We start from the raw sequence: 24,660 nt of genomic DNA, 5'->3' as shown, positions 1-24,660 counted from the left end.
GGACATAAACGCAAACAGGTGATGGAGATTTAAAAAGAGACGTTGGAATAACAGGACAGTGGGTAGAATGAGATAATAAGAGGTAGATGATGGTGCAATGGATGAGCAAAAAAGGGTCAAAAAGAGGACAGCCAAATGGGGAAAAATTAAAGTTGAAGAGAAAAAGAGAGAGAGAATCCCACAGTGAATAAAATACTGTTTTTTAAACAACACATCTGAAAAGACAATAGCAACACAAATTGGCTGGTAGGACTTAATAATAATTTTTTATTGTGAAATGTAACAATGTGTGTTAACAAGAAGCTTTTACAATCATTAATACAAAAAGGATATCAAAAAAAAAAGGCTCTGTGGTTTTTACCTAAGGCCACTCATGACATGATTAGTTAGACATGATGATTAGAAATGATTAAATAGTTAAAATAGAACCGTGGATGGAATTACTGAAAATTAAAATGTCTATTTTAGTTACATTCAGTTTTATTTATATTTACATTCAGTTATATTTACTATTTTTTTTTAGGTTAAAGATTATGGCATGTGTGGTAGTGTGTTACTTTACAAGAAGCATTTAGCTCATGAATTCTTTCATGTGTCTAAATGGCAGGTGTTGAATCAAGACACACATATTTTGGTTTACTGTTAGATATTCTGACATTGGAATTACAAGTTCCCTTCTGATGATTAAAATTCACAAGTTGCTTACCTACATATTCATAAAGGATTTTGAATTAGAGTTTCTTAAAAACAAGAATCAGTGCAAGCAGAGTCTTGAACTGGATTTCTTAACAGTGGGTATATTTATCAAAATGAAATCACATGCAAATGGGACCTTGAAATTCCAAATTAGGAAATCTGAGAAAATGGTGCATATTTATATAACAAATACTGCAAAGAATTATGAAGGCACAAAATGATATAGGATGATATCTAATCTACTTTTAGTTTAAAGACTTTGATAAATGTTTGAAATGACTGGAAACTGAAACTGGATGATGAAACTGGGTGATGACTGGGTTGTTGATTTTAGAGAGTGCAATATGCATTTTTATATGCATATTTAACCTTCAAAAATACAAATCCAAATACAAATGTTCTGATTTTGATCTTACAGCTAATAGTCCAGTGAAACAGTTAGGGATAAATCATAGATAGATGCTTGTGTAAAGTCTGATCTGATAGGACAGGCAGAAGGGTGAGACTGTTGAAAAATCTTTCTATTTCATAGGATCCTTATAAATATTTCCTCTTAAAAACAGGTACTTGCTGTATAACTAAGCGTGGTTAAAAAAAAAATTCTGTTGTCTTTGGTGTGTGAGTTTGAGGAAACCTGAACCTGAGACTTGGGAAGTGTAGCTGTACGAACATAAAGGGGTTAAAAGTGTCAAAAAACAGTGATATAACTACAATTAAGAAGGTTTGAAGCTCAGGTGCTCAGGTGTCATCCCTGTTTGTGTGGCAAAACACTTCTGTTCTTCTAAAAAAAAGGAAGGCATTTTAGCACATTTTCAGACATTCATGATACCAGAACCACCGGACCATAATAAGTATAAACTCACAGTCTTTCCTTGTTATACCAAGGATTGAGAAGATTTCCCATCAAATAATGTTTGACTTAGGTATCTCAAATTAATGTGTTAAATATACTAAATACAGGGCTTTGCCAGTGACATAAATACATTAGTAAGAAAGACATCACTAAAGATAAAACAAACAACAGCATATCAGCACTAAATGAGCAGTCCATAATTGTATAAAGGTGCCAAGTGCATGCACTGTGTTAAATAAAAGGCAAAAAGGTCCACTAAAAATGTGAAAAGCAAAATAAACAATCAGAAACAGAAAACTAAATCAGGGAAACTCAACACAAGTGCTGATATGACCAAGATCATTCCAAGATCAATCAAAATACATCCAACATGCTTTTTTTCAGGCAACACAGGCATTAACGATTCTGTCTTTCTTCTCCTTCCTTCTCCACATCGTCCCATCTCACCTGCAGCCCCAGGCGGACTCGTTTGGTGACTGCCGTCTCAGGAAATGTGGCCTGGACCATCGGCACCAGTTTACTTGTCAGCGAACCTCCCTCTGGACCAATCAAGTCGCTCTCTTGCTGGACGCGTGACACAACAGCAAAGTAAAGGGGGAAGTCGGTAGAGATGATACGGCGAATTCGCTTCTTCCCAAGCTCTTCTTGACTCTCTAAGTCTGGGGAGAGAAAGAGAAGGTCAAATTGCTCAAGGGGATGATCCCACCCAGTGACAATTTTTTGAGCATCAGCCTGACATCAAGCATGATGCACTCAAACTCTTACCCTCATCCATCCCATTGAGGATTGTTTCTAGCACCTCATCACCGTAGCGATTACGATGTTCTTTCCAGACGGAGCCATTCTCGCTCCTCAGCACCACGAGCTCCCGGTCACCACGACCCAGAGCAGCAAAGTGAGGGATCTCCACTATCACTGGTCTGAACAACACCACACAAATGGAAGCACACACGAACAAATGTTAATCATGTTAATCACTAGAAAAATATAAAATAATCAAAAAGAAAATAAAGTAAAAGGGTATTACTTTTGTCAGTAATGACCTTAAGTAGTAATAAGTTGAATTATTATTTAACTGAACTGAATTTAGAATTTTAATGGGGTTTTTTTTGCATTTAGACAAAATAAAAAATCTTAACTATTTCCAGGTGAACTACGAGAAGAAAGTTTCAGTTGCTGTTAACACTAAGATCCCCCATTTAACATTTATAAACAGTATATGAACACGTAAGAAAAGGTCTATCACACGCTATAATGCAGTTGTAAGCAGATTTAGGCAGACACCCATAAGAAGAGGCTGCTGCATAATTAAGATAAAATAGGGGGCCTTCAAGTAAAGTGTTATCCAGTGGCTTCCTCACCCCAGGAACTGCATGCCAGCTGGACCCAGGGAGATGATCCTGCTGGCCAGCCCCTCTCCCTCCACCAGAGGAGGGGGGCTGGTCAGCTTCTGCGGCTTCACCAGACGGCAGGTGATGCGGGTGGGGGCCGCACAGGTCCGCGGAGGTATGATGACACGCAGACCATTATGCCTGCTGCCTCGCATTGAGCCGCCCCGAGCATCCACCATAAAACTGACCAGGAACCTTTCATGGGGCAAAGATTGTGATAATCAGCTGCCAGATCAGATAATGAAATAAAATATTTTTGTCTGCACTGTCTGCTGTGCTGACCCTGTGTGTATGGGACTGGCCACTGGGCTGACATTGTCTGACGTCTCAGTCGCTGGGCTGCTGGGAATAAGTGAGTCCTCATCGTATTCTTTGGGCAGTGGAAGAGGAGTATGTTGCTACAACAGACAAAAAAAAAACTGTCATGACATTGTCACAAGAGCACTGTTTAGCATAATGTTTTATTTAAACCCAAAAGTGTATTACTTACACTATCATCTTTATAATGGAAAGGATATGGAGAGGACTATGATAAAAGATAATGACTACGCACTCATTTTTAAAGTGCTATTTTGTGGATAGTGGATAATGGAGAAGGTACATCATTAAACTTCAAAAGACCTTCAAGGAGGGATTCTCATTTACTCATTTACAATGATGTTGTGTTACAAAAAAAGGGTGAAGCTAAAAGAACTGCATCATGTTGCAGTTGGGTGTGTTTCGATTAAAACATGTCCTCAATGCACAACCCCTCATATAAATAAAATCACATTTAAAAACACATCACTTGATTGTGAGGGTTGATTCTTGACCTTGGAAATAGTGGTCCAACTACAAAAATGCTCAGTACAGTACCTGTTCTATCTCATGTTCTTTCAGGATAACGGTCTCTGGAGAGACACGGGGGATCCTGGGAATGGCTGGCGAGTAATTTCTGTTGTTCGAAAAGAGGAAAAACACAAGTCAGATTAAAGAAATTTCTTTACATCTCACCTCCTCCCAAGTGCTCATCCCTGGTGTTTGGTGAGTGTCTATGGTGCATCCCCCTCTATCCATCCACCTATTAGCATGTGGCTACCAGCTTGGCTCTCTCCCCTGCTTCCCCGCCCAGCCCCCCTTACGCTGTGCCCAGCCCTCTCTCGTACTCCAGTGATTTCTTGGGGGAGAGGAAATCGTCATCATGGTCTTTCATGTCATCCATCTTCATGTACCTGGCCCCTTCTGTCCCCAAGAGCTCCTCTCCTTCAGAGAACAACATGCCAAAGAGAGCGAACAGACCGTGGTCAGGTTGGTGAAACAGCACGAGAGAAAGAGAGAAAGAAAAGAACAAGATTGTTAATCAGAGGTTAGAAGGGTTAGACAACATGATAACCCAGGATTTAGGTGATGGCTCTGTGATTTAGGGGTTAGACAGGTGAAATGAGACATTAGTGACAATGTTGAACATACTGCTAGTCAATGGCAAAAAATTAAATGTAGCCACTTCTACAGAACGCCGGAAACACTTAAAAAAATAGGGTACAAGGACAAGAATAAAAGCAAGTCTCTGTAATGCGTTGTAATTTCAGGCTGCTGAGTCCATCACTTTTGATTCAGCCCCCTTAAACATTACTACATTGAAATAAGAGAGGACACTGTATAAATGTAGTCTGGAGTTTTAGAAAACCCATAAAGGCTCAGTTAGAGACAGCAGCATTATAGATGTGCAGAGAGCACTATCTCTGGGGAAAGCATACATCAGTATAATCTCATTCCAGAGATTTGTTGTCTAGTGAATAAACAGTTACTGAACTGGAGGTTTTAGAGGTCTGCCTCAGAGAGTGATGTGTGAGGAGATTTGCTCTAAAACACATGGATACACACACAAGAGACAATCACAACAGCATCAGGACACAACGACACACAGTACAAGCTGTTCTTTACTCCACTTTGAACGCACAGCACAGTATATCTTGATGTGAGCGGAGGTGGGTTTTGGTTACTTACCCCCCCAAAACAGCTGTAATTTTCAAGAATTGACCAGCAACAAAAGTAAGTCTTCCCTGTGTGTATTAATTTGTGACCGTATCAGCACAGCTTGTGTGAGTGGGTGTCTGTATGCTCTGCAGAGCCAAAGTGATGTCGTAGGTGTCATTACACTACGCTTGACTCTGCGAGTGCACTTCCCACAGGTTCATATGAGTCAGCTCATGTCCTAGATATTCTCTGTCTTGTGTACCATGCATGTGTGCCATGTCGGGTAGGCGAAGTGTTACCATATGCAAGCGTGTGCATCGGATAACCTGCCAGTATCATTTTGCCATTCCGGATATGAGATGTGTCTTTAAGACAGCAACTCAGCTACTTTCTATAATTAGAGCAACGGTGACAATCTGTCAGTTAAATTATCAGGGGACTAAAAATATCAAGACATAATGTTGTCTGACATCATTGTCAGTGGTGTTGTAAACTTTAGGTATTAAATGTTAAACCTGCAAAAAGTGTTTGGCCACTTGGGGACAGCAAAAACAAACGGTGAACTGTGAGCTGATGCCACTTTAAAGCTGATTTGACAAACTTGTCAGCAAACAGTTGCTTATTTATACATTCAGTGCATACAGAGCAACATGGTTGGTTACAGAGGCTTTTCTCTGAAAACTGCTCTCTGTTGTGACTGAAAGGTATTGATAACGGTGAGTGAACCAAAAATGTAACATTGCAGGCTAAGAAACCAAAGCAATTAGCTGAACTTTGCTATCAGACTTTGTGCAACTCCTTTCATATACAAGTAGTCACACGATCCATTGACCCAGACAACTCCTGGCCAACAAACACAGTTCACATGGCAGGAACACACGATGCACAATGGAGACATATTTAAATGCAGACACTACTTTATATTAAAACAATTACTTCTGGATCTAGTACTTATAGGGTGGTCTTTATGTACTGACTATAACTATAACTTTAAAAACAAGGACTGCTGTCCTAACATGGAGGAAAAAAGACAAGTGGAGAGTTAGAGGACGAGGGTGTTATTAAAGGGACATATAGAGGTTACAGACATGGGTGCTATGGGTGCATGCCAATGAGAAACCAGAGCCACCATCACAGTGAGCACCACTACAGAGGGAACGATAGAGAGAGGCAGGGAGATAAAGATGGAGAGAGTGAGCTTGAAATGGAGCCACACACTTTATTACAACGACCTATGAATGCCGCACAAAGAGAGAAAGAGACATTCATACCTAAGGTTAGCTGTGCAATTCCTAAAAAAAAAGGGCAAAGGGCAAAACAAGAATTTAAAAAAGGAATGTTTTTCTGAGCAGTTCAAACATCATAAAATCAGCCTAGTAAACATTAAGTAATATTTCAGTAACACTGACAATCGATTGCACATTGTTTCTTAATGTTTTATGTGATCAATAATAGTTTTGTTTCTCTACCTTCGTCCTCAGAAACATCAAGTATCTCATCCACTGTTTCAGGAAAACTCATGCGATGTTTCTCTGTGGTCGTCTGCAGGGCATAGAGGGAAGTGAAAGAACAGATTACAGCAATGACAGCAAGAGAAAAAGTTTTAAACTTGAATTTTTTAATAGTGTTTCCATGTGACTATCATGGCCACATAATGCCAGTACTGTATCAAGAGGGGCTTAATAGCATTTCTTAACTTCTCACCATGGAAACCGTCTCCTCGGTGACGAGCTTCAAGACGTCAATCACAGAGATGTAGCCCAACCTCTTAGCAATGGCTAGGGCCGAAGTACCATTCTAACAGAGAGAGAGGAGCAGATTTCAGAGATCATTGGGGACCAAACTTTTAAATGAGCTTAAGGGAAGAGATGACATATTCATGCTCACTGTAGTGGTCTCATTGGGCTGGGCTCCATGCTTCAGCAGCAGTGTCACAATGTCTGTGTGTCCCTGCTGGGCGCCCTGGTGTAGAGGAGTGTATCCAAGCTGGAAGAGGGACAAGAAACAAGACAAAACAAGCAACATGTATGTATGTGTCAACTTGGGCTCTGGGAAATTTTCTGACATTTTTACAGGTCACGAATACAGGCAGGTGACCTCATCTCTCAGACAACCCTTCTAGAATAAACTATTTTTAATTACAACACATTTTGCATGTATGATCATATAAATATAAATAAACAAGTACCAGTTTCAAACTGCAACTGTTGCTGCAATGAACAGAAAATCATGTTTCCAAAACAAGATCCTCCAAAACGTGCAAAAGAATTTACAGGAAACATGGCATCTAAGACTCATATATGGCATTGAAACACACAGGCTCGTATATAACATTTTAGAGAGGTAAAGTACCCTCATTCCAACAAACCATTACATAAAAAGGCCTGTGTTAATAGCTGGGGCATCCTGCTACAGTCACCTGTGCTTTTAACTGTGTAATGTACTGTAATTGTATTTATTGATGAATCAGACAGAGACAGTAGACACAGTGTAACTGTGACTCATGCCCAGGCTGATTTTGTTGTAGTTTTATTCAGAACCAGAGGGAGGCACTCACCCTCGTTTTGCTGTTAACATTGGCCTGTTGCTGCAGGAGGAACTTCACCATCTTGATGTTGCCATAGTGACACGCTACATGGAGGGGTGTGTAACCCATCTGAGAGAAGAGAGAGAAAATTTTTTGAAAAAAACCCCCACCAAAGTCGCATAACTTCAGTGTCTTAATGACCTTTTAATTTGCTGACATTATGTAGATTTGATCCTATTTGAGGTTGAATGTCTCATAAATATTACATCAGATGATGGTTCAAATTCACACAGTAAAATTATTTTGAAAAGACAGCAGTGATAAAAATTGCACTCTGGCTGCAATTTAGGAATGACACAAAACCACTGTTTCTTGTGTACAGGATGGGAACAATAACAACGCCGCCAATTACAACACCAGCTCAAGATTATAATAAAAAAATACAAGAGCCTTACAACAAATAATACCACTTCTATTGACTGATTTGTTTAAGACTGTAGTTTGTGGTGCTGTTGTACTGACCACATTATATTATTCCACACATAAATTGAACTTTTCACTATCATCTCTATTAATCTGATATATCTCCATGTCAAAAGACAGCTGTAAAACCAAAGCACCAGAGCTCTGAGTGATCTGAACTGTGCCTTGTATTGATGGTAATATAACCCTCTGCCATGAGATCATCAGGTTATTTATGCTACGCAGCTTAGACACTATCTGCTACTGCACAAGTAGTTTCTACACTGATAAGACTTCAATAACCCAGACTACAGTTCAAGGTGAAACTCTCTCAACTGGAATAGCGGAAACATTTCTTTTTAAATTTTTGATTATATGACCATGAGACCGAAGACGTTTTACCCGTGTGGCAGCATAGACTGAGGCTCCCTGCTTCACCAAGATATCAGCGATGCCGACATGCCCCTCCTGTGCCACCAGGTGGAGTGGGGTTAATCCACTCTGTAGGCAACAAAAATCAAAGGACAAATGTCAAATATGGCACAAATCACATATATGCAAACATATATCCCTTTTTCGGTCATTATTTCATCATTTATGCAGTTCTAGCCTTGTTGCCGAGGTTGACGTTGGCCTGTTTGGAGATGAGCAGGGACACCATGTCTGGCCTTCCTTCCTGCGAGGCCAGGTGGAGAGGTGTCACTCCCTGCAGTGACTCAGCATTGGCTGAAGCGCCGTACTGCAGCAGGCTGTTAGCCACCTCCACCTGGTTCTGCTTGGATGCTATGTGGAGGGCAGTGTAGCCGTTCTGGAGCACAGACATGAGTAGAGGTCAGGAAAACAATATAATAAATCATTCAGGATTAATCGTGTGGATTTGTCTTCTTTTTCTTGTACCCTGGCTGCACTATGTGGTGATCCTCCCTTGCTGACAAGCAGGTTCACAACATCCAGGTTGTTGTGATGTACAGCAACGTGCAGTGGAGTCAGACCATTCTGTAAAAACAGAATCAAAACTTCATCAGCATGTGTTACAACAACATGTGTTGCTTTTTAAATCTTTTGATTGTTCCTCCCATACATCAAAGATCTATTTTTGTTTTTCTTACCTTCCCTGCAGCATTAGGGTTGGCTCCTCTCTCCAGCAGTAGCTCTGCTACATCCACCTTGCCGTACTTGGAGGCCACATGCAGCGGAGTGAAGCCTTTCTACAGAGGCACCAAAAGGAATTGGGACACAAAATTAAAGTGCTGATGCTTAAAATCCAAATCAGGGAACAGATTAGAATATGCAGAATAGATGCTTTACCTTGGTCATCTTGGTCTGCTGAGCCTCCATGTCCAGTAGTATGCGGACAGTTTGTACATGACCTTCCCGGGCGGCAATGTGTAGCGGTGTGTGTCCTGCTGTTGTGGTAGAGTTGGGATTGGCTTTGTGCTCCAGCAGCAGCTTCACAAGCTCTTTGTGGCCCATTCGAGCAGCACAATGCAAAGGTGTTTGGTCATCCTGGTCAGGGAGGAGAGAGTACTTTGGAAATGTACATACTCTTTGAAACTTCCTGTTTTAATTTTTAATTTCTGTCTTTCTAGAATCAAAGCTCTGTCTGCTTCATCAGCCAGGAAACAGTTGCTGAACTCACTTTTTAAATCAACGCTTTCGTATATGACATAACCAAACTCTTTCCCATGAGTCCACGGGTCTGCAGATTGTGTTGTGTGAAATCTCTACCTTGGCCTTGGCGTCCACAGGTGCTGCATTCTGCAGTAAAAACTCTGCCACCTCGTAGTGTCCCGCCCGAGATGCCATATGGAGAGGAGTCTCCACTTTCTTCTCACACACACACACAAACAGACAAACCACGCAGGCAGAGTGAACATGTTAACAACAACACTACAATATTATTAGTTATTATATATTATATATTATAATAATAGAGTTATTTGTGTTGCTTGGAATTTCAGATGGGAACTCACCACATTGGAGGCGCTGGGGGAAGCTCCTTTCTGCAGCAGGATCTTGACAATGTTGAGATGACCCATAAATGAAGCCACATGCAAAGGGGTCAGGCCAGACTGTTCAAAAGGAGGGCAGAATTAGAAGTTTGTGAATCGTTTGTGCGATAGCAGATGCACTGAAGAACCTAAATAGACTGAGCGGCTTTTACTTTGAACCCTTTTTTAGATAAATGGTTCTCATTCATTTTATTCCCTCCTGACCTCTCACCTCAGTCACAGCCTCTAATGATGCAGAGTGTTTGAGCAGGAGATCCATCACACGCATGTGGTTCTTTTTACAAGCAATATGCAAAGGAGTGAAGCCATTCTGTGAAAACAAAGGAGCAGTTATCATCACCACAAAGGAAACAAGCAACTCTGGCTTGTCTGAACTGATAAATTAACTGTGTGTTCATCAAAGAGTTTGTCACTGACCAGTGCCCGAGAGTTGGGTTTGGCTCCTTTGTCCAGCAGTACTTTGGCCATGCGGTGGTGGCCGCAGTGCGCCGCCACATGCAGAGGGGTGAGGTGGTCCATTGTGATGTCATCAATCTCTGCGTTGTACTGCAGAAGCTGCTTGACGCAGTCCATGTGGTCCCCCTGTGCTGCCATGTGGATTGGAGACAAGCCATTCTGCAAAAAAAAATAGAAAACATGTTGACTCTCTCATCCTTTGCAAAACAGGAAGCAAATTGTCTTGCAGTGAAAACAATCAAATTAAGAAGCAACAGCAAGAGGAATTACATGGTTGTATTTGGCTGGTGGATTAGTGAAGTGAAGAATTTTCTTTACGTGTATCTACATCAAATGGTTTACCTTGGTCTTTGCCTGGATGGGGGCCCCGTGGTCCAGCAGGATCTCTATAATCCTGACATGACCATTTCTGGCTGCACAATGCAGAGGAGTCAGCTCATCCTGGAGAGAGACGATTGTTAGTGATTTAGTTGTTAATGATGCATCAAAGACAGTCAGTGAATCAAAGAGTTCAGGAAACAGTAGGATAGATGTCTGCTGTACCTTGGTCTTGGCATCGATCTGCGCCCCTCTGTCCAGCAGGAGTCGGACCATGATCACATTCCCCCGTCTGGATGCAATGTGCAGTGGAGTGATGCCGTTCTGCAGAGAGATACAGACGCACTTAGACATACACAAAGAGAACAGAGGGCAAGGACAAGAGATTAACCTCCTATTATTCCCTACCTTTGGGGTGAAGTTGACATTGGCTCCTCTGTTGAGCAGCAGCTGAGCAACGTTCAAGTTTTCATAGTGTGCAGCAATGTGGAGGGGTGTGAATCCAGTCTGCAGGGACACATCAGGGTGAGTACACGTCACTCTCATTACCTTTGCACTCTCGAAACACAAAGACAAACCAAGCAAGGACACCAAACAGTGCCATCCATTCCTACTGTACATGTGCTGTACATGGGTACAAATACATCTGCAGCCATCCACACACACAACCACACAACCACACAACCACACAACCACACAACCACACACACACACACACACACACACACACACACACACACACACACACCTTGCTGAGTACATCAGGATTGGGGTCGTTCTGCAGAAGCACTGCGGCTGTGCGTGTATCGTCGTTGCGTGCTGCAATGTGCAGCGCAGGGAGGCGGACCTTTCCCTTGGTGCCGTAGTTGATGAGCAGGGCTACAACATTTTCATGTCCCTGCTGAAGAGCCACGGCAAGAGGCGTAAATCCATCCTGAAGAACATGGGAGAGGGTTAGGAGAATTGTTTATTTACTGAGAGAAAATTGGAGAGATGCAAGGAGAGAGGCTTATGAGAATGAAACAGAATGGAAACACAGCGAGTCTGGATCAGCGAGTATGGAATTGAGGAATTTGGGAGATTACTCTTTGAAAACTTCTCTCAGTTCTTTGGTACCTCAGTTGGAATGCTCTGATTGGCTCCGTTCTCCAGAAGAAACTTCACAACCTCTAGATGGTTTTCTTGCGCAGCCATGTAGAGTGGAGTGAAACCCTTCTGTCTCAGAAAGACGCACAACAGACACACACACACACGCACAACAGCAGCAGCAAAGGAGACACAAGCACAGTAACAGAAAGGTAGGAAGACAGTCACAGATGCACGCACAAGGATGTACACAGAAAGGTAACACCAACAGACAGAAATATAGGAACAAAGACACATGTTAACAGATGGAATTGCAATAGTTAACTACAGTGGTTTCACAGTAAAGTTCACATAGTAACTACTGACGAGGAGCCTCAGTGTGTCCTGTGATCACAGCTGTGAGAGCAGCACTGTATCTCACCTGGGACTGAGCATTGACATTGGCCCCGTAGTTAACCAGCTCTGTGACCACCTGCTCCTGCCCTGCCAGGGCTGCAATGTGCAAGGCCGTGTTCCCTTTCTGTTTAAACACAGATACACAGTCACTACAAGGACTAAATCCCACATGCATATTCAAAGTGCATCTGGTTTTTGTACGTGGACAAATCTTTCACGGTGTATTCTGACATTACATGGATCTATAGTGCTTTATTTACATGTGATCACTTTTAATGGGTTAAACAAATAGCATCATTTCACATGTAAAGCATAAGGTGGGTATGATTTGAAAATTTTCTATTGATGATAGTTTTAGTACCAAAATATAAATTTAAATTAGGAAATCTCTAAGAAGAGGTAAGGAAGACTACATACTGTATATTTCTGTGCTTCACAAGTTCTGATACACTTTTTGGTTGGTACAAAAATTGTTACGTAGTAGGATTTTTTGCAGGGGACTTTACCTTTGTGGTGGTCTCCAGTACAATCCCATTGTGGAGTAGCTCCAGCACCATTTTGACATGGCCTTCTTTCGAGGCCAGATGCAGCCCGTTGAGCCCATTCTGAGTGAGAGAGCAGAGCAGACCTCATACTGAAGGGTCCTAAACACACTATGAACACAAATATTCCCTAATCCTAAAGAAATAACCACATGTATACACACAAACACATGTAGGCCATGCCAAATGAAACAACTGGGGTTGTTATCACAGTGACAGAAGCTCTCACAAACCATAGCAGGCAAATACTTACACTAGACACCATGCATGCAGAACTCTCAGTATCAAAGTGGTCATTAGCAAAATCAACGTCTATAGGGATGAAAATCAGGAGGTGAACATTTTCATTTGATTAATGATGGCGAGAGGAGGAAGAGGAGAAGGGAGAGGAGGACGGGAGGGGGATGGCAGGCCGCTGGTCTCGTGGCTGGGAAGAATACAAGCCGTGTGGAATAGGTCTGACCTCACACAGCCTTCCTTCAGCCGCACAGGACATGTGAGGTTGGACCTTTCCCACACCACTGATATTATTCCTCTGAGTGGGGAGACCACAGCACACCATCACTCTACTGCAGACAGAGGAGAGAAAGAGGGAGGGCAGAGAGGGAGGCGATGGAGGAGGAAAAAAAAACAACAAAAAACAAAACAGGGAGGTGAGTTAGTAAACCCGTAAACCAATTGGAGGAGAGAGGATAGTGGAGCAGTTGTTAGGCTGAGAGGGATAGAAGGGGAGGGAAAACACAACAAGGGGAGGGCAGGAGTGAGGCAGCGTGCCGGTGAGCGAACCATGGCAGAGGTATCCACTCAGACAAGGAAACAGAGACACAACTGCCACAGCCAACCCTCCACCTGGCCAAACTCCCATTAGAGCAACACATCAGACTTTACTTACAGCCTCAGGACAAACAGTCACACAACCAGAACAACAATACTCCCACTGCCAGCGTTAAAGTGACAGCCTACAACTGTCTTCAAATATTATTTCACGTCACTCTGTAACACCAGACAAAAATTTGTATGGTACTTAGTGTAGCACTATAAAAAACAGTGTCAATGAAATGATTAGTTGGTTGATAATCTGCAGTGGTTTTTTATGCCATAATAAATTGTCTTTACTATTGCACTGAACTTGGGAAAAATTAAAGCCACTATGTGATCTGAAAATTTCTAATTTTGCTGCCATCTGGTGGTAGTATAGAAAAAGGCAGTGTAGCTGGACTAAAAGCAACATATTACAATAGACTGTTCAAATTTACACAAGAAATGTTTGTATTTTTCTCTAAACAATAAGCCAAAGGACTAACTTGGAACTATAATCGCGTAACAGTTCCACATGGAGGAGCTTTAAGTGCAAAACTGGAAAGCAATATGTGTGTCACCTTGTTCAAGTAAAACAAGTCGTACGTTGTAGATCATCACTTTAACTCGGTTAACACCAAACACTGATAATAACCCAGTTTCATAGGACAAATATCAACAAAACAATGAAATGTAAATCAAGAGAAGTCATCTTGAAGGTCAAAAAAAAAATTCTGGTATGTTTTTCTGGATGTAATTATATTTTTAATCCATGGGGAGTCTCCCTTCATCATCATGAAGGCGTTTGCCAGCAATGGCCACTGTACAGTGTCACGTTACATGAATAAATCTATTGTTATGTGGGGTCTGTTATGAGGCCGGTGAATAGGCCTCACAGACAGAAGCATTACCAGCAATAATTACAAAATGTTGAGAACAGCAGAAGTGAATGGAAGGGAAACCATGACTAAGTTAGATTAATGAGCCAGAGGAATCTCTCTCACACACATACAGTTTTTGGCCAAGTTTCAGTAGCCTGAGGGCAGCGGTCCTAGCCCACTAGCGCTGCCTCTTCCTGGACACTCTGGGAACAACCGTCAGAGTAAAGAAGGCAGGATGGAAGAGACAGGGCGAAGGAGAAGACCGTGCCCCATTTATCACCTTCCCCGGAGACCCTGTAAACTCTACCTGTCACCTCCAGCCACTGATTAACAGTCTACCTGAGCATGTACATACAGTACCAGTGCATGACTGGGTGCACAGGCAGATGAATGGGTGCATAACAGCACAGTGATCAACTCACACATCATGCAAACTGCACACTCAAAGCACATTTATATAGAAATAATGATACAACAAATTGCGGTATACAAAGATAATATTTGAGCAGGACATAATGAAAAATAATTATAAATTAGATCCCAAATGAAACCATATATTTGTTATATAACTTATCCTTTCTGTGTAAACTGTTGGATGAATGTAACAGCACTGCAGGTCATTTTTCTGTTTACATCGATGAAAATGGCAAATTATTTCACTGACTGGAAAAGCCATTAGCAAAATTGTACTGCCTTTTCCATTCACACGTTGCTGTTCTTTTTTTTTGTGGAATAAGAAGTGGGCAGCACACCCACCTTCTGAATTTTAATTTAATCAGTTAGAGAGCAGATAAGGAGACAGAAGACTAAATCCTGGCAGGATTCTACTGTGGGCAAACGAATACTCAAATGTTTCTGTTTCTGTTTTTGCCATGCACTATTATACAGTACAACTGAGATTCATTTTTACACATAAGCAGAAATGTGCAACGTGAAAAGACAAAAGTGGCAAGTACAGTATAAATAAAAACCACTGGCTGATGGTTAGATGGGATTTTGCCAGTCAGATGCTACAACTTCAACCAGTTCAATGTGGGGAATGTGCAGCTCTCTCACCTGATTGGCTGTATTTATATCAATGCCATTTTTGATGTGTTCCAGGGCCTTGTCCAAGTTACCAGAACGGGCCGCTCTGAGAAAACTGTTGCCAGCATCTGCCTACAAGTGAAAAGGGAGAAAGGGAAGAGGGAGAGGGGGATAAGGGGTATAAGAGAAAGTGAGAGACACATAAAGTAGAGGAATGGAGAGGGAAAATGGAGAGGGAGACAGAGTTTGGTTATTATTTTTAGAAAGAAAAAGAGCATTTTAAGGACTGAAAACGTTCAGTAGCAAGATGGCAGATACCCATCAGTTTTCCTCTCATTTCATTCCTCCCCCGGTATATGGACAGTGCAGTTTGAAAATCTGCATTTGCACCTTGAAATTTCTGTGTTAGAGGGTGCGGTGGGCACGCCAGTGAAGTAAATAGACTCCCCATGAGCTCATGGACCCCCCTCCGAGTGCAAAACTGATCTCTTGGTTCCACAAAACCTCTGAAAATTTTACCATTAGTCTAGCTGCTGCTCAGTACTTAAGGCAAGTGTGATAATACCGACAGTCTCTATGTTAACTGTGTCAGTCTCTGATGAGTTTATGTTTGTGTGAATGAAAGGGAGAGAAAGAGACACAAGGTGAATGGAGAAATGAGAGAGAAAGAGAGAGAGAGGGAGAGAGAGAGAGTGTGAGGGTTTGGTGAATCCTGGCTCACGGGCCGGCACATGGCACGTCTAGTGTTTTTGTCTGTGTTTTGTTTGTGTCTGAGGGCTTCATGCCTCTCCCAGGCAGCCAGGGGTGCTGCTGAAACAGGATCACTCATGCGGCACAGGGGGAGAGCGAGGGAGAGGAGAGGAGAAGCGTTAGCGTCGGAGGGAGAACCACAGGGAGAAACTCGACTGCGGCAAACCCTGCACCTTTTCATTTCATTTACATAATGTCCTCTCTCCCCATACCCATCCCCTCCCTACATCATCCCTTCTCTCCATCGAACCAGCTATCTCAAAACGCTGGTCAAGAAAATCAACAGCCATCCAATCATTCAGCGCATGTTTTCACCCACAAATTCATTTTCAAACCTCTGATTTTCTGTTCCAAAAGAAAAACCACTAAATGCTGCCATCACACACCAAAGAAACTGCTTTTCTCAACTTCATAACACATTGCTTTAGGCTGTGTTGTCTATTGTTGTGACAGGGTTGTTGGTCCTCTTTTGACAGGGAGGGAGTGAGCCTGGGTAAAAAAAAAAAAAAAAGAGTAAAGATCCACATGCCTGGAGAAAAGGCATAGCAACAAATGACACAACACACACTCAGCATGACACCAGTGGCACAGCGCTGTGCAAAGAGAGAGGTCACAAAAAAAAAAGTAGGGGCAACAACAGGGAAACAGAAAACTTTAAAAGGAACAATTGCTTCCAGCTAACTGAAATAGCAAAACAGTGACAGTCTGTGATTCTTGTTACTCATATCTGGTAAAGAGATGAAATTTATACAATGGCAGTGTCTCCACTTATCAGATGAACTTCATACAGTATGCAGCATCCTGTGTGTAAAGTAATAAATCCTGGGCTTTTGTGTGAGTACACTGACTCATGCAAAGCCACTTGCCTCTGAGTCATTGTTATTCTCTCCAATAAATGGTTTTGTTTTTAGCTTTTGCTTACAGAGAATTGAGAGGCATATTACTCGGCAGTACAAAGCCTCTGAGTCACACTACTCACATACACAAATGCTGACAGGGAACATTCACACACACACAAAAATAAATAAATAAATATAAGAACATTTGATGTACTGAAAAGGAAAAAACTGTATTTATAAACCTACCATATGAATTTTAGATGACTGCTTTAATACTAAGGTAAACACTCAAAACAAAAAAAAAGGTATAAAAACATATATGAGCATTTCTGTGCATATTGTAAAGTCTCTGAGCTCCTCTCTCTAGTTCGTCTCAGTGTTTCAGTTCGGTTTTATTTACTTACGGTTGCTAAGCTGTGTTATTACTTTCTATTGTCTTCCTCCCATGAACTTTCTCATTCACTTTCAACTCAAAGAAGATGATAACCTACAAACCTCCTCCCTCTGGTCTGCTGTAGAGCAACTCACTGACCCCAGTATACACACACACATACACCTGTCACAAGAATTACGATCACCACACTGGAATAAACCAACAGCACTGTTTTGTCATATTAATCTTTATGAGTGTGTTTAACTGTGTGTGTGTGTGTGTGTGTGTGTGTGTGTGTACATGTGTGTGTACATGTGTGTGTACATGTGTGCTTAAATGTGATTACGGATAGCAAGCGAGAACTCACATGATATAAGTTTTTTACCAAAATTTCCATATTCTGCAGCCTGTATGTTGGGCTGTATACAAATGGCCAATTTAATTACTCATATTAGTGATGCTTTCACAAAACTCTGTGAATCTCATCTATAAATGGATTTTAATTTTCATAGTTGAAAATACAGACCACTTTCAATTTGTTAAACTGCTGGATGCATTGTGTATGCAAAAGATAAATATAAATAAAAGAGGACACAGTGTACCCACAGTGTAGCAGAGTGTAGACTCTTGTGTCAGGTGTTTGCAGACAGTGCCATGGTGAGACAAGAAAAATCCTTTCATCAAAGATGGAGCAAATACAGCTGATGCAGAGACACCCACAACTTAACACAATATGCATGGTCTCAAAGCAAATGGCAGCATGGTAACACCATGGTGACCCTGTCTGAGGCCCCTCTACAGGCGTCCCACCCCCCTGGACTCAATCCTCTGCACCACAGAAACAGCCTGCTCAAGTTTACAAGACGCCAGAAACTCGCTCTATAATCCCCCAGAAAAGACTTCAGTGAGACGTCTGTGGCTGCGGCAAATTTTCTTCCTCTCCATGGTGAGGGTTTCCTAGTGGTCACTCCTGCATTTTCATGTGTGTGTCTGCATGTTTCTGTGTGTATCTGCTTGCGTCAAGAAGTGAGAGTGTGGTGTGGTGAGATAAGGATGCGGGGGACCACACCCATCCACTAAGTCAGACGTAAACAGGTACGGTGAACATGCATACAGCACATACCAGTGGAAGCACACACACACTGAACAGTCTAAAAATGTTCTGAGGTAATTCCTCTGCTGTGTTTTGCTGGACTCTGGTATGATTTAGATGAATGAGTCCTTCTCTGATTATTCCCATAGAGAGCAGACAAGCTTTGGACTCTGAGGCTGAGCACAAAATGAGCAAGCACATTAATCATACGGTTTGGAGCAAAAGAAACTAGACAATAACCTGCTCAGCAGCTCCACAGTTAACATTAGCAATATCAACACACACTGTCCTGCAGTGTGCATGCAACTGCCCTCAAGCTAAGACAGTGCAAGACTCCTCATAATGAAGCTCAGAATTACCAAGTAAAATCCTTCCTCTATCTCATCACAGAAAATCCTCTTCTCATCTTTATCTCAGTTTTTCTTTCCTGTTGCCGTCTCTTCCCTCTCTATCCCCTGCCTCTTACATCCCCCCACCCCCCTCGCTTGCCTCCTCTGCTGGTGCTGCAGCAGACAGAATGACATCACCCCCTCGCTGGTGGACTGCAGTGTTCAAAAACTCAGTGTGTACATATGTGTGCGAATGTATGCATGTATGCACGAGGAGACATGCCTGAGATCAACATCCCGGCTGTGACGATCCTCTGCAACACACGACCTGACCTGGAGAATCCTCATTTTCACAGGAGATCAATGATGTGTTTGTGATGATTCTGCATTGAATAATCTCACCGAATGTGTGTGTGTTCGTGTGTGTAAAGGGGGAGAAATAAGACAATGTGAGGCATGAGTGGGAAGGCAGGATACTGGAGAGTAACAAGACTCTGACAGTCTTACAACTGTGTTTGTGATCTAACTGTAAAGATCAGGATTTGAGAACATGTTGTCAGTATGCTATCTCTCCATCTGTATTAAATCTTTGTTCAAACTGTTCCCCCTCTATCTCTTTGCAGTGGCTATATGCACGCTGCTGCAAGATTACTTCCAATCACAGTAACCTCTTTCTCATCTGCTTTTGTTGATCTAATTGCAATGTGGAAAACAACCTGGCTTAATAAGAGGATCATTAGAGTCATTACACCTCAGCAACAGATAACTCATTTACCTATTTCTATCATTATGTCAGCTGGAATTAAACAAATTTCAGGGGGCATTTCTTGTGGCTTTAACAAATTTACAATTTGTTAAAAATACAATTACTCACAGTTCCTAGCTCATTTAATTGCTGATCTATCTTCTTAAAACTATTACTATATTCATATGGATCAAGCAGAAGTAGAGTTGTTGCACTTGGAGCCATAGTTTAAGTCAGTTTTTTTTTTTGTTTGTTTTGCTTCTGAACTCCTCAAATAAGCCAACAGGTTCAGGCCTACATATGGACGTGTGCAGGTCGACCTAAGATTTTTTCACCATGCAAGACAAAAAAAAAAAAAACCTCCAAAAAAGCAGAAAGAGAAAAATAGGCCTATTGTATAAAAAATGGCAGAATTTTGTGCCACAGATACATATATTGCTAATTCCTTTAATTATTTTTTAACCACTAAGTTTTATTTTGGGAACCACTTGTTTAAATGTGTTCTTCCTACCAGTCTAGACAGGATTGTCTACGTCTGAACAGGTCTCATTGCCGGGGAAAGAAAAGCCAGGACTATTTCACCAACGCAATCGAGAGACAAATCCTGGAACTCTTCCACTGAATGTCAATGGGAGAATCTCTCTGCCAAAGATCAGGGTGATCTTTCGGGGATATGGAACTATTATCTGCTTCAGAGAACCCTCAGCATTTCTATTAAAATTAACATAAAATTCACAAAACAGAGAATCCTCCTGTCTCCTTTTCTCGCACTCCCTCTCTCACACACACAAACACACACAACATGAATCTGCAGACACAGCACCAGGTGCAAATCATAAATATTTTACGTGCCACCACAGCTCTTTGTACACCCAGCAGAAAGGTGAAAATAACGCACGTATGTATGTTCAGCATGTCACAAGTCCTGCTTTACTTGCAATAATTGCCTGAACTTTAAACAAAATAAATAGTGCAAGCGCACCAAACTCTGTCTGCTGTTTTTTCCCTGCTAAACTCAATATTTTAAGGTATTTAAACTAAACACTGTGAAAGGGCGGTTTCTGTACATTTTAGGGAAACTCTGAACAGCGGATATGGAAATTCCTACAGAGTGCTTAAACAGCTATTTCATCACCCATTTCTGCTGACTTGCATTTGTTCTAGAAATTGATTTTTTTTTTCTCTGTCCTTTTTTTCTTGGGCCTCCATCCCTGCCTTCATCTCTCAGGCTGCCTGAAGAGGCTGAGCAGGCAGCAGGCTGTTTCCGGCTACAGAGATGCAGTAAGTGTAGATTCAGTCAGACCAAGACCCGAGGGACCGCTCAGCTATGGACACATTTACAGGAAGAAAGCGAGCGGGGCACTGGGATGAAGCTGTTACATTCCCCCACTCAACACTGTCTGCCTGTATGTAAATCCGCCTGTCTGTCGGACCAGTTGTCTGTCTGCCTCTCTTCCCTGTATGTGGCGAAGCTCCCTGTCCCATTTTTACTATTTACTTTCTCACACTCCCAGCCTCACCCCCCTCTGTATCCCACTGTTTGTCCCGGCCATACTCATTGATTGTCTCTTTATATCTTGCCCTGCTGTAGCCTCTGCGCTTGTAGATGAGATTGTCATGGTTTTTGTGATCTTTTGTGGGAATGACAAAGAGGGTGAAAGCCATAGAGTGGAGATAGGGTTTGAAACCTATGGAGGATAGGATCAAGATATGGTAAACATTCTGTGTTTTACTGCACAGTAACACAACAGTAGTTATACAGAATATAACCGTTTAGAGGGACAGAAAGAATATGTAATATATCAGAATATAAGAAACTTCTGCCCAGATAGTGCTGATCTTAATCTCTAAAATTAAAGTCTAGGACTGTAAAAATAAACATCTGAACTTCATATAACTGGTGGCATATCTACGCTGTAAATTAAATATTATTTAGTCAATGTTATTGAGTATTGCAGCTGCTAAAGCAAGTAAAGAAAACCCAGTGAATGCTCAGAGGTATTGTGATCACCTTTTTTTGCAGTGGTGTAAAGTAACTAAGTACAGTTGCACTAGTGTTGCACTTTAGTAAATTTTAAGGTACTTGTAATTTGCCGTCTTTGAGTGCTTTTCATTATTTACACAACTGCTCCACTACATTTCAGGGTGAAACGCTGTACTTTTTACTCAGCTCTATTTATTTGACAGCTGTAGTGACTCGCTATTTTTTCAGATTTAGATTTTCCCCTCATAAGATGTTATTAGTTTATTAAATATGTTTGGTTATAAATGAAACTACTCAACAGTAAAATTAAAAGTAGTTAAACCTAGCTCCAACTCCTCCCGTTGCAACATTAAAATGTTGTTTGCTTGTCAAAGCATCTGTGATAATAAATACTGCATCATTACTGTTACTTTTGATGCTTTACGATACTAGAGTGAAACTGTGAATGCAGAACTTATCTTTAAAATCTTTAAAGTGTTTTTACACTGCAGTATTGGTACTTTTACTTTTTAATATTCAGAATTAAATAAAGAGTATGTCTCCAACTACTGTTCATTGTTCTTCTCAGTTACCAAATGCTGTTCTGGATATTTCAATCGAAAACTGGCCACATTTTTCCTGTTGTCAAGCTGGTCTGCTTACTTGCAAATGTGTCTTATCTTTGGAAGGAACTAAAAAGCAGTGAAGAAATGCTGCAATAAGTAAAACATTTTAGGCGACAGGGGATTCTGAGATTAATAAACTCTATTGAAAGTAAACTGACTGTAGTTCGTCCTCAGATAAACTACAAACACAATACGCACATTTCTACATGTTGCATCATATAAAGCAAACCCTCACTTATTCTATTACCCCAGGTAAACAGTTTGTACACATCCACACAGCAGGGCCTCGTGATCATGTGCTCCTATGCTCCTATGTTGCCATTACCTCTGTTAGCTCAGTAGATTAAATAGTCTATAGTCTTCAGTGAAGCTGCGCTGAAAAAATCTCATTAATTGACCTACTAATCAGTTTACTGATCTCTAGTTTACTTACCACGGCTAATCCTGGTTGACATCATACAATCTGAACATCAAACAGAGGGACAAATAAAGTCAAAAACAAGATTAAGGAGCAAAACAGAACATGACACACACCCACACACATACGCACTTACACTAATCTTGGATGCACATGCATCTGAACTTTCAAAGATACTCCCAAGCAATCAAGCTCCCTCCCTATGGGAGGCTCCGTCTGATGAGTTTGATCAAGAGAGTTTATGTTTGGGTCAGAAAGCAATGACCTGCTATGTGTTTTTAATGCTCCATTACTTCTTTAGACTTTTGAGTACATTCATACTAAGTTAGTCTGCAATAAGAAAGTGGCACATCACTTTCATATTAAGCTGGACCAATGTTTACATCACCATGACCTGCATCTCCGTCTTTTTCTTTGTCTCTCATTTTTAGTGTCATTCTGACAGACAAGGGCATATTCAGGACCAAAAACAAGAACGCTCGATGAAAGCAGAAGCAGGGAGAAGTCTCCAAAACAGTGGATGTGAAGGGACAGAGAACAAGAAATCTACTTAAAACAGAGAGCAAACACAGAGAGGCATGCACTGAATAAAAAAGGAGCTTTAACAAAATGGACAAAGAATAAATACCAATACATTAATATCCATGTGTCAGAAACAAAATACATATGAAAGAAATGGATTTAAAACAGGGAACAAAGCCAGTGACAGAGGTCTTGGCCCATCACAGTCTGATGTGAAAAGATAAAGACAGGGAGCATTGGCAGGTGCATTACATCTGAGAAAATGCCATCGAGGATTTTATAACAGGACAAAATATTGCAAAAAAAAAAAAGAAGAAGATAGTAATAAAATAAGAGTGATGGAAAAGGGTATAATCAGAGAGAGATACTGTGAAGTGCCAGAGAGAGTGACAGGAAAAGAGCTGAAGTGAGAGTGTAGACGGCGGAAGGTGAAGAGGAGACGGAGAACAGCAGAGTTTGTGGTACTCACTCCAAAAGTGACGGTCTTGACTGGCATGCCTGTTGGCCCTCCACTCTCTCTTTCTTACGTTTTCTGTTTCTCTCAAACACACAGCTGTCTTTTCTGTTGCCCCCTGCAAGTTCTGCGGTACAGGGCACGCAGACCCCCGTCCAACGTAAACACGAACACACACACACCGCACACCACACACCACACATACACACACGCCCAGACACACACACTTGAGTAAGCATGGTGGGTGGAGAGACTGGAGAGGGTGGGGGTTGAGGGGACGGGGGCCCAAGGGTTTATCTCTGGAGGAATGCTGCCTGTATCTAAAGACACACATTTCACACACAGCCAAAAACAAATGGGTACCCCACACTCTCACCAAGGGTTTCCTGCCTACATCCTGGATCATTTTTTAAAATTTTCTCTAACTCGATATTTCTAACTCAGCCTCAAACTCCTTTTTATTTTTGTCTCCTTCATCTCCATTTTTCTCTTCTTCTATCCTCCATCACACTCTATGTTCTGCTCTCCACCTCATCTATCCTCTCCACCTCTCAGGTTTTGTTGCACCCCATCACTCCGTGTCACCCCAACTTTATCCCTCCTTTCTCCTGTCCCTTCTTCCCCACACGTCACGCCCGTCTCTGTGCCCTGTATGTTTTGTGACAGCAAGACAATCATTTTTTTTCACGGACCAGGCAATACCAGAATAGCGCAGAGTTACTGTGGAGAATGGGTGTGTTTTTGCGGAGTGGGTCTGTTTCAGTCTGTGAGGTGACTTACAGTGACAAAGCGCCTGGTGTGGGGGGGGTGGGATTGCTGCCACCGCCCCGTGACAATGGGCCAGACACACGGGGAGGGGGGAGGACGGAGGGGCCAGCCTCTCAAAAGGCCCTGCCTCTTTTAATAAAGCGTCCGTCATTCCCCGCTTGAAAAGGCCTCCTTTTCTCTACCTCTCCCCTCCTCTCTCCCTCTCCTGGCTAAATGCTGGGAAAAGCACATCGCTGCCAAAACCATGCAGAGAGATAAATGCTTGTAGGAGAGGGGAAGGAGGGGGCAATGTAGAAAGAAGGCTACGCACTACTCAGTGCCACTGGACCGTGACCTGGGCAAAAACATCACGTGGGACGTCCCTCCTGTCCACAGTATTG

The 24,660-nt window shown here is 41.8% G+C and overlaps 1 protein-coding gene across 1 annotated transcript in view; it reads right to left on the bottom strand.

Moving 5' to 3' along the window:
- The window catches only part of ank1a (ankyrin 1, erythrocytic a), an 86,505-nt gene that overhangs the window by 19,454 nt on the left and 42,391 nt on the right, over window positions 1–24,660 (bottom strand). The window contains exons 3-30 of the mRNA XM_041042068.1: window positions 15,431–15,532; window positions 12,660–12,758; window positions 12,179–12,277; window positions 11,788–11,886; window positions 11,420–11,605; window positions 11,080–11,178; window positions 10,897–10,995; window positions 10,696–10,794; window positions 10,315–10,512; window positions 10,109–10,207; window positions 9,859–9,957; window positions 9,614–9,712; window positions 9,194–9,391; window positions 8,995–9,093; window positions 8,783–8,881; window positions 8,496–8,693; window positions 8,288–8,386; window positions 7,454–7,552; window positions 6,784–6,882; window positions 6,601–6,693; window positions 6,366–6,438; window positions 6,168–6,188; window positions 4,062–4,182; window positions 3,796–3,874; window positions 3,223–3,338; window positions 2,911–3,135; window positions 2,315–2,469; window positions 1,997–2,208 (exon numbers count right to left, since the gene is read on the bottom strand). Of these exons, the coding sequence (XP_040898002.1) occupies window positions 1,997–2,208; window positions 2,315–2,469; window positions 2,911–3,135; window positions 3,223–3,338; window positions 3,796–3,874; window positions 4,062–4,182; window positions 6,168–6,188; window positions 6,366–6,438; window positions 6,601–6,693; window positions 6,784–6,882; window positions 7,454–7,552; window positions 8,288–8,386; window positions 8,496–8,693; window positions 8,783–8,881; window positions 8,995–9,093; window positions 9,194–9,391; window positions 9,614–9,712; window positions 9,859–9,957; window positions 10,109–10,207; window positions 10,315–10,512; window positions 10,696–10,794; window positions 10,897–10,995; window positions 11,080–11,178; window positions 11,420–11,605; window positions 11,788–11,886; window positions 12,179–12,277; window positions 12,660–12,758; window positions 15,431–15,532 (3,363 nt within the window). The remainder of the gene's footprint in view (window positions 1–1,996; window positions 2,209–2,314; window positions 2,470–2,910; window positions 3,136–3,222; window positions 3,339–3,795; window positions 3,875–4,061; window positions 4,183–6,167; window positions 6,189–6,365; window positions 6,439–6,600; window positions 6,694–6,783; window positions 6,883–7,453; window positions 7,553–8,287; window positions 8,387–8,495; window positions 8,694–8,782; window positions 8,882–8,994; window positions 9,094–9,193; window positions 9,392–9,613; window positions 9,713–9,858; window positions 9,958–10,108; window positions 10,208–10,314; window positions 10,513–10,695; window positions 10,795–10,896; window positions 10,996–11,079; window positions 11,179–11,419; window positions 11,606–11,787; window positions 11,887–12,178; window positions 12,278–12,659; window positions 12,759–15,430; window positions 15,533–24,660) is intronic.

This window comes from Toxotes jaculatrix, chromosome 7 (genome assembly GCF_017976425.1).
Source record: "Toxotes jaculatrix isolate fToxJac2 chromosome 7, fToxJac2.pri, whole genome shotgun sequence".
NCBI lineage: Eukaryota > Metazoa > Chordata > Actinopteri > Toxotidae > Toxotes > Toxotes jaculatrix.
The sequence above is the reverse complement of the archived record's forward strand: the minus strand, read 5'-3'. Positions and strand labels throughout refer to the sequence as shown.